At 35.8% G+C, this 10,807-nt stretch overlaps 1 protein-coding gene across 1 annotated transcript; it reads left to right on the forward strand.

Annotated features, from left to right (window-relative positions):
• Nucleotides 1-8,900: 8,900 nt before the first annotated feature.
• Nucleotides 8,901-9,969, forward strand: LOC111905276 (mitochondrial import inner membrane translocase subunit TIM17-2). Its single transcript, XM_023900966.3, has one exon. The coding sequence runs from the start codon at nucleotides 9,067-9,069 to the stop codon at nucleotides 9,703-9,705; it is 639 nt and encodes a 212-aa protein (XP_023756734.1). The 5' UTR covers nucleotides 8,901-9,066; the 3' UTR covers nucleotides 9,706-9,969.
• The last annotated feature ends 838 nt before the right edge of the window (nucleotides 9,970-10,807 follow it).

The following is a 10,807-nucleotide window of genomic DNA, read 5'->3' on the forward strand; positions in this document are numbered from 1 at the left end:
TTTATTATAACATCCTTCTTAAAATGTAAGTAAGCTTTCTATAATAAAATACAATGCAATTGTTTTAAATTAGTAGATTTATTAATATTCATAGTTATAATAATAATTATTTAAAGTCAAGTGTGACAATTTAACAAATTTGGAAATTACATTGCATTTTTTTTGCAGTTGATGACTGGCTGCTTGCATTATTGTTGTAGCAGGGGTTGCAATCACAAGCTATTGATGCAATAAGGTTGTGAGATGGTTCTCATTTTACTAAAAGAGCATGGGGACTGAAATGGTTTATGTATTTTTAATCAGAGTTGTAGGTGACATAGGTTCATTCAACTTTTGATATAATTAGGAATTTGTATCTCTATTTAGTTTTAATGTTAATTTTATCAGAACAAATGGTACATTGCAAGTTCAGGTGGTGAAGTTCAAACATCAATTTGCTTTTTTGGATTAACTACCTTTCTCCATTTAGTTATTCATACGATATCTATTTGAATATGTTACACGTATTTAAAAAAACTATAAAAAAAGCATGTATAATTTAATTGATATGTGTTGGACATTTGGGTTAAACCAATTCCAATACAACCTGCATCCTATTCATATTTCTACTTCACATTCATCCATATATATATTTATTTAACTGAAATGATTATTTACAGAATTGAGTCATTTTTTAGATTAAATATCCTTTTTAAGAGTCCTAACTTGGTATATGTAAGGAAAATATAATGTGGTTGAGAGTTTAAGGAGATTGATAATGAAAAGGGAGTAATATACTCCTTGTGTTTGTCTCACATTGTGAAAAAAAGATGCGGACTATGTTTATAAAATAATGATATTGCATTAAATTCATAAAATTAGATTAAAGATGAAATAGGTAAGACAAGGAACCCGATAGTATTGGGAACTATTTTGACCAACTTCAAAGAGGTTCTGAATTTTAAATAGTCATGCAACCGTTTCCTACATTTTATATATTGTCACTTCCAGTTTGGTGACTAATTCCATGTAATTTATATGAGTATCTTCCATTGCTTGCTCCAAATAAACACCCTCTCGTTTTAGTCATTTTTTATTAACTTATTCGATAAAAAAAATTACGGATCAAAGATCCATTGATCGCCTTTTGCCAATTTATGTACCTACATATGACCACCGACCATCAACATCTTTTTCACATAAGAAACAAATTATTCTATAAAAAATTAGTGATGGAAATCTGTTTTGACCTAAATATGAGGAAATGCCTTGACCGAACCAATATCTCTTATACCTAAACGTAAAACCCAAAACCCAAAACGAAAAACCTTAAACCCGAAAGTCTAAACCTAAAACCCATATCCTGTAACCCAAAACCGTAAACCATAAATACTAAACATACTCACCCAAACTAAACTCTTTTCCCGTGCATTGCGTGTTCTTTTTAATGTGACATATTATTGTAAAAATGTTAAAACTAAGCAAAAGAAAACTATTCACTAAAAGGTTACATAAATGGTCACTGTGGTTTCTTAGATTATTGGTTTTCATTCCATTTTTTTCCCGTTACATATATGGTTCAAAGCAAATTAAATTCCAGGGTCAGGGGTTTACTTTTTCATTACCTTCGTATCAAAGTTGGGCGCCCAATCATACATGTTTCTGAATAGAAATAATTATCGATAGGAACAATTCGTACCCGTCGCTTGGTGCGGGTAAACGGCTAGTATATATATATATATATATATATATATATATATATATATATATATATATATATATATTGTTACTCTAGCCCAACAAAGTTCCGTATAATGGTTTAAATGGTCCCTCGTGATTATTTTTTTTCGCTTTAAGGGCTTAACTTGTTATCTGTTGGTTTAAAAGGGCAATCTTGGAAAAATGAAGGGGTTACCCGATGACCCCATCCTACCTGACATTCCACGTCATATTAATTTAGGTCATTTCATTGCCACGTGTGCATAGTAGTTAATGAGAGATATTGTACGTTTAAACCCCTCAACTGTCCCCTTCTATCACTTTCGTCTTTAACTTCCGCATCGGACTTCGTTGTTGATTTGTTCTTCGGTCCTATCCTTTTCTTCAAGTGTTAGTCACTCAAATCAGGGAACTTTGTTGTTGCTATGGCCGTTTTCATGAAGATTAATCTACATTTCGCTGGAATTTTTACCAGGTACCCCTCTATTACTTACACAGATGGAGCAGAGCAACGGTTTGATGATGTTGATTTTGCTGGAATGGACAAAAATGCATTTGTCGAGTTCCTTGAAAGATTCGCATGTGAGATATGTGTGAACGTGTACTTTTGCATGCCCAATATTGTTTTTCCTGATGGTTTAAGGTTAATCGCTAATGACATAGATTACATGGAACTAGTCGAAGTAGGGTATGCTTCTGATTGTGTAATCGATGTATATATGGACCATCTTGGTGTTAATGTACATCAATAGATTCTTGAAGAGCAAGCAGAAGTTGGCAGTTCTTTGGACCAATTATCTGGTGCAAATGAAGATCGTGAAGAAGTTCATAGTCGTATGTATATGGATGATGGTATCGACATGCAAGATTTACATGGTGGTATGGATGATATCCCACGTCCAAACGAGGATTTGCAAGGAGAGCAAGATGATCACATTCACATGGAAGGGGACAGTGATCATGATGAGTGTATTCCTATGAGCAAGACAAAGGAGGATGAGTTTCTGAGTAAGTTGTTCCCAAAGAAGCAAGTCACCCCAGACAGTCCACCTCGTGAAGATACATATGATCCACCAGATGAAGTTGAGGTAATTTCTATTGACCAGGCTATTTGCAATGAGAATGTTCATTGGAAAAAGCAAAAACTTGTATTAGGTATGAGATTTGTGAGTTCTAAACAACTGAAACATATGATGTGTAACTATGATGTAGCAAATGGTTATCAGTTGTGTTAAAAAAATGATAGTAGGAGGTTGTTAGCAAAATGTTGTTCTGGGCAGTGCAAGTTTAGGATATAGGCTTTTTGGATGAGTGAGGAAAAGTCTTTCCAGATAAAGAGTCTTATAAATGAGCATAATTATGCAAGAAACTTCAAGTTAGGTTCAATTGTCAATTATTCATGGATAGGTACCCATTACACAATACAATTCTTACAGAAACAAAAGGTTAGTGTGAGGCTACTTAGGGATGAGGTTAAAGAGAAATTTTGTATAGATGTGAGTATTGGACAATGTAGAAGAGCAAAGAAGTATGAAATTGAACTGATTGAAGGAACATTAGTGGAACATTATGCAAAGTTGTGGTCATATGGTGAGGAGATTAGAAGATCAAATCGTGGATCAACAGTCAAAATTGATGTCAATTCTATGCCAGATGGTAAGAATTATTTTAGCAAACTTTATTTGTGTTTTGATGGGCTTAAGCAAGGGTGGAGAGGGAGTTGTAGAAGGGTTATAAATTTAGATGGATGTTTCTTAAAGGGCTTATGTAGTGGTGAGCTCATATCTGCTGTAGGAAGAGATGCCAATAATCACATATTTCCAATTGCATTAACAGTTGTCTGTGTAGAGAACAAAGAAAATTGGAAATGGTTTCTGGAAAAACCTTAGAGATGACTTGCAACTGAATGATGGTTTTGGTATAACATTAATGTCAGATCAACATAAGGTTATTAGTTTTACTTCCTAATTTAATAAATTCTAGTTTCATACCCTTTATATAATTTGTTACCATTTGTGCACAGGGGTTGTTAGAGGCTATGAAGGAAATACTGCCTATTGTTGAACATAGGTAGTGTGCAATGCATATTGTTGCCAACTTTAGGAAAATATTCAGTGCCGTTTATTATGAAAACATGTTTTGGAAGGCAAGCAAGGCATCCACTGAGCCTTTATTCAATGCTGCTATGAAGGAGATTGAAGTGTTTAACCCTGCAGTCTTTGCTTATCTTATGGACACCAACCCCAAATCTTGGAGTATAGCATTTTTTTTCAAGAAGGAAAGATGTGTGATGCAGTGGAGAATGGGTTATTTGAGAGCTTCAATAATGTGATAAGAGATGCTAGGAAAAAGCCAATCATCACCATGTTAGAGGAGATTAGATTGTATGTTATGGATAGAATATACAATTTAAAGATTAAAGGTAGTTCATGGCCTGATTACAAGCCTTGCCCAACAATTACACCCCTTCTGAATCAATTAAAAAAAGAACAAAGGTACTTTCTAAACTCTAAACTCATAAATTAATATAATTACTTATGTTATGTCTACACTAGGTATTGGCAGGTTTTACCAAGTGATCTTAACCAATTTGAAACAAGAAACATGGCTGAGTCCTATGTTGTTGACCTGGACTTGCACTTGTAGAGTGTGGCAACTTAATGGGTATGGATGTGTGCATTCAGTTGCAACTATATCATTCCTCAATAGAGATGTTGGTGGTTATGTTGATACAATGTTCTATAAAGTAGTCTACAAGAACACCTATAAGCATCTAATTCAGGGGATGAATGGTAGCAACATGTGGCCACCTACTGCTTAATACCACCTCTTCCACCAATGAAGAGAAGAATGTCAGGTAGACCAAAGGTTAACAGAAGAAGAGATGCATCAGAGAAGCTACCAAGGCACACTGTGTCTAAGGCAGGGAAAAAATATCATGCAATGTTTGTAAAAATGTGGGGCATAACAATGTTACATGTCCTCAAGTTGAAAGACCTCAAGTGCAAAAACCTAAAGTTGGTAGGAGGCCCAAAGCCCCAAACTAAATGTTAAAAAAAGGAAAACAGGTGTCAATGGAAAAGGTGAAGCAGCAGGAGGGGTTAATGAAAAAGGTGAAGGAGCAGGAGGTGTCAATGGAAAAGAGAAAGGTGAAGGAGCAGGAGGTGTCAATGAAGGGCAAAATTTTCAAGGAGCAAAATCAGTGCACGAAGGGCAAAAGGGTCAAGGAGCAACAGTTGTTGTTGCTGGAAGGATATTTAAAAGAAATAAATCAGAGAGAATCATAAAGATGAAACTTGCTAAGAGGGTGAAGGGCAAAGATGGGAAAGGAGAAACAAGTGCAAACCCATTGGAGCTTAATGATTAGGATCTTATTTTGTTTAAGTTGTTATCTTTTAACTTGGTTGTGTTTGGTTGGACTTAAGTGTTAAGTTTGGTATTGGGATGTAGTAGGTTATTAAGTTTGGAATTGGACAAGTTGTTATGTTTTAAATTTGTTGTGTTTGGTTGGATTTAAGTTTTAACTTTGTTTAATTTGATTGTTCATATTTCGTACATACAAAACACATAAAACCTCAAATATAACCACTTCAATTTAATAAAGTACATTACAGATTACATAATAACTTAAAGGAAATAAAGTACATTACAAGTTTCAAAAGACATCAAAGTGCATTACAAGATACATAACAAGACAAGTGGTCCAATTGACCTTCATTACAACTTGTACATGATTAAACAGAAAAAAAAATACCCAAATACATACTTGGTAAACCTTCAACTTAAAGACCTCAGCTTGAAGCTTTTTGTTGGACTTATACAACCCATTTATGATCAAACCTTCATTGTTGCACTCCATTTCATCAACCCAAGCTATAAAACCTGAACGAGCATCCTGATTCCAACTATTTGCTTCAATTAACACATCTTTAAAAAAAAAGTAGGGTTAACACCAAAATTTGAATATGGTAAATTACCTTTTTCAGGCATCCATAAAAGGGCCTTCCTGGGTTATTGGTAGTACGAGATGTTCTTATTATAGCCTCAACTCCACATCCACATTCCATGTTCTTCATTATGTACCTTCACAGTGGAGAGTATTTGAAGAAGAAAACAATGTGCTAGAATGAATGCAAGAAGGTATATATGAAGGAGCAGTACATAAAAAACTATATTACCCCCACTGTGTAAAAGACTATATTACCCCCACTATTGCACTTTTAACGGATCTGTTCTATCAAAGTTAAGAACTAATTCAGATAAAAAATAACCGGCAAAGAACATCAGACAACTTTACAAAGCGCCTATCATTTTGAATTTTTGATAGGTCTTTCATTAATCATTCGATTTCACTTACAAAATGCCTGTCATTAAGATAGGACTTTTACATATTTCGCCAAAATAAATAGAAATAAAAGAAAAAAATTAAAACACACGAACACTACATACTAATAACCTTCTTAACCATTAAGCACCTTAGCTGCAGATCAACCCATCACCAAAGCTTAACAAGGAAATGGAGCACAACAACCAGCAACAAGAGCATCCCCAACATCATGCCACCCAGAGCAACACCAACGACTTTAAACTTCTGATAATGGTCATCCAACTTGTGCTGGAGACTGATGTGGTCGATCCTGCAAATGGTATACTCTTGTCCTAGTTGCTCCTTCAACCTTTTCATTTCAGTTTGGTTTTCTGTAATCTTCGGACCACAATCACAAAAGATTGAGTGGAGCATATTGTAGTTGATGTCTTCACCAGAATTTATAGAGTTGGGTGAAGGTGGTGGAGCCTACATTGTTGCTTTTTAAGGGTTCTTCCACAAGATTGTTTGCCCGAAAATGGTAAACAAGTTTCAGATTTGTTTTACTTCAAACCTCACATGCGTATGTCCCCTTATAATTCGAGACTTGTGCCTGGGACTCAATCGAATCGACAGTGTAAGGTTGTTGGGGTGTTGGTGGACATTAAAGGCGATAATTACTAATTTGCATGTGCCAACTTATGTGTCATCGAGTCAACTCGGTATTGACTCGGCGAGTTACCTCATACATATACATGGCAAGTGACGAGGCAGGTTAACCTGCTAAAATGCGTAAAATGACTTTCTCAATCGGTCATTAACAAGTTTAAGTCCTTAAGACGCAAAAAATAATCACGAGGGACCATTTAAACCATTATACTTAACTTTGTTGGGCTAGAGTGACAATAACCCTATATATATATATATATATATATATATATATATATATATATATATATATATATATATATATATATATATAGAGAGAGAGAGAGAGAGAGAGAGAGAGAGAGAGAGGATAGATAATATACGACAAAACTTCAAAAATGGTCCCTGTGGTTTTAAAAAATATCAAGTTTAGTCCTTAAGTTCAAAAAACCTCACAGATGGTCCCTGTGGTTTCAAAACTTTTAACAAATGGTCCTTCCGCCTAACTCCGTTAGCTTTCTACCGTTAAGTGAGGGGCATTTTCGTCATTTCAATACACAGGGACCATTTATGAGGTTTTCTCTATTTAAAAAAAAAAAGAAAAAAATATAATTATTTAATTAAAGGGCCCCACCCCCCCTCTCTCTCTCTCGTCAACCACAAGTTCATCTTCTCCGGTGAGACCAAAATCACCCTTCTTCATCATCATCCTAGCTACTAGAAACCACCACCTAGTCCACCATTAAACTTTCTCTTTCCCGTTCGATTTTTTAGATATGGAATCCACAAAACTCAAACACCTTGCATCCGATTTCAAACTCAAACACGGAGATGAATGAAAGAAGAGACAAGAAGAGGAAACAACCTCCCTCGTTCTCCACCATTGTTCCTGTCGAAGAGGCTCCACCCAAACACCCCCTCACAGTCGCTAAAAACCCCAATCCAATTTTCTTCATTGGCTCACTGGAAAAACGAAGCAGAACACGAAGAATGATCAATAGGTTTTGAAGAACGAAGAATGATCAACAAGTTTTCAAGAACGGAATTTTCGTCATCAAACACCAAATCAACCATGAACTCAAAAGACACGACGATGAAGACGACCCCAATGCGTTAAACCCTAGTTCTACCGCTGGCGACGCTCAATCTCAGAGTTCAGGGGGAGTTGGAGTAATTCCTCCGGATCTCAAAACCCTAATCTGATAAGAAGATACTCTCGTTCCAAGAGGAGCTTCAATTCCGATTTGGACACCAGTTTAAAGAATGACGATGGTGATGATGATAAGACTGAAAACGATGAGGCACTGCACAACCACCACCACTGGCACAGGGAAAAGGTTAGGATTTCTTTTCTCTCTCTCTCTCTCTCTCTCTCTCTCTATTGTATAAAATTCTTTCTCGTCACTAGCTCCCCTGTAAGTTGTATAGATTCCATGTCTCATTCATCATTTGATTCCATATCTTCATGAATCAAATTGAATCTGAATTTGTTTTGAATCGCCTTTGTATACCTTCGACTCCATGGCAATGTAGAGTCCATTAGATGGTCTACTATGGGAAGATGCAGAGTCGATGTAGCATCATTCGAATCATTAGCTTTGCCTGAGTTACAGGTTCGTTTAGCTTCATCTCCAATTTCTCAGTAAGAAGTTGATTTTCGATTTCATTTTCAGTTCAAAGAATATACAGATCTGTTTGTGATTGATGAAGTTGGAAAGATGGAGCTCTTCAGTTCGTTGTTCTTCCCTGCAGTGTTACGTGTTCTTGAGTCAAAGAAGATAAATCTCCGGTGGTTGTTTCTTCCGACGGTGAATCGGAGAGAGAGAGAGAGAGAGAGAGAGGACCCTTGCATATTAAATATTAAATATTTATTTTTTATTTTTTTTAAAAAAGTAATTAAAAATCTCATAAATGGTCTTTGTGTAGTGAAATGACAAAATTGCCCCTGACTTAACGGCTAAATGGTAACGGAGTTAGCCAGAAGGACCAAATGCTAAAAGTTTTGAAACCACAGGGACGATCCGTGAGGTTTTTTGAACTTAGGGACGAAACTTGATATTTTCGGAAACCACAGGGACCATTTTTAAAGTTTTGTCGATAATATACATTAGAGCTCCATGTAAGCTTAGGTAAATATATATATAATTTAAAGTTCATAAAATATTAAAGTAATATTTAAAGTTTTTGGATTTTTATTTTTATTTTTATTTTTATTTTTATTTATTTATTTTTGATTCGTTTGCTTCCGGAACAAGAAATTCTTTTTCTATTAAAGTTTATTTTTAGGGACCATGTATGCCATTATAACAATACAATGGGGCTATTGACGGCCATTGCAAGAAAGTAGAAACACTTCCACTTTCAAATTAAAACCCCAGTAAACCCTAATTTGCATCTCTAGATCATCGACGAGAATGGCTACTCCCGAAACCTCCCGAGAACCCTGCCCAGATCGCATCCTTGATGACATCGGAAGCGCCTTCGGCATGGGAGCCGTTGGAGGTTCGGCTTTCCATTTCCTGAAAGGCGTATACAACTCACCGAGAGGGGAGCGTTTCATCGGCGGTGCACAAGCACTCCGTATGAACGCACCACGTGTTGGCGGAAGCTTCGCCGTATGGGGCGGCCTGTTCTCAACCTTCGATTGCACCATGGTTTACGTTCGCCAGAAGGAGGATCCATGGAACTCGATCATCGCCGGCGCCGCCACAGGAGGCTTTCTTCAGATGCGCCAGGGTTTCCGCCCCGCCGCTCGATCTGCTCTTTTTGGTGGCGTTCTGTTAGCCATGATTGAAGGGGCTGGGATCATGCTTAATAAGTTTATGAGCGCTCAACAGCAGATGCCTGTGATGATCGAAGAGGCGCCACAATCAGCTCCAAATATGACTCCAGGGTTTAATTTGCCTAATCAAGACTCGCAACCTGAGATAACACCTTCATCTTGGTTTGGTGGCCTGTTTGGCGGCAAACAAGAGGAAGAGATTCCGAAGGTGAAGACTGAAGTTCTGGAGAGTTTTGACTCCCCATTGCCACCGACTTTTGAGTTCAAGTAAATGTGATTTTGCTCGAATGAGGTGATATTTTTCCGAATTAGCTACTCAAATTTCATGTTCTAATTAACAAGGGCTTGGTTTCTTAACCCGTTTATTCTTCTTTGATTCTTATACATTATACTAATAGTAGTAGTATTTTTGTTGAAATAAGTTGTGATTACATTCATCTTCATGCCAGCCTCGGCTGATTTTCTCCGTTCTTGAGTTTGGAAACGGTATGTGTATATGACATGATTCTTTATCAGATACCATTGTTATTAATCATGTAAATGAACCCATGATGCATTAGTTAGTGATCCTTCTTGGTTTGGTGTTAAATATCCTCACATTGCCTATGGATTAATAATTAGTTAGTAGAATAATTGGATAGTTCTCATAGCTATGATGAATCTGTTAGGATACTGGTCAAAATAAATATATATGTCTGATGAATCTTGCTCATATGGGTTTGATGAGAAAGATTTTGTTCAAGACTTTTTGAATTTGGGGATGGATTTGGAAGTAATTAAAAAAACCCAAGGTAAGCAAGCTCACAAATTCGTGCAAGTGGAATTCTGAATTCTGAAGGAATAACACGAGACATTTGGTTCCCAAAATATTTTTAGAATGAAATCTGTTAAAAGAATTGAAATTGGATAAAAGACTTGATCATAAATACCAATTACTTGTCATTAACTCAAAGTGATAGGAAAGGAAAATAAGTAGGAGGATATTTAATTTCTCTTGGTTACAAATGGACTTAATTGATTCAGTTATATTCCATCAAATTCCATACTTAAATGTATTTATCATTCATTTTTATAATTCATCTCCTTCCGTTATTTAAGTAAAATTTAACGATATCTCCTTCATAAACGTCTCTTCATGTATAACAGATGTGACTTTTTTTAATATAAAATCCTAGCTATTTAAAACATTTTTTTAACAAATTAATTTCATAGCGGAACTAACAAGGAGCTAGAAAATAGTTACATAATAATAGCTAAACTGAATTCTAGAACCATTTTAGCAATTATTATGTAAGTATTTTCTAGCTCTATCTTAGCTCTTTAATAGCTAAAATTAAATTCAGGAACCATTCAACCCAATTAGGATTAACCTT

The sequence above is a fragment of the Lactuca sativa genome, chromosome 8 (assembly GCF_002870075.4).
Source record: "Lactuca sativa cultivar Salinas chromosome 8, Lsat_Salinas_v11, whole genome shotgun sequence".
NCBI lineage: Eukaryota > Viridiplantae > Streptophyta > Magnoliopsida > Asterales > Asteraceae > Lactuca > Lactuca sativa.

Excerpts from the sequence above, each read along its gene's own strand:
- LOC111905276 (XM_023900966.3), top strand. The coding sequence starts at position 9,067 with ATGGCTACTCCCGAAACCTCCCGAGAACCCTGCCCAGATCGCATCCTT.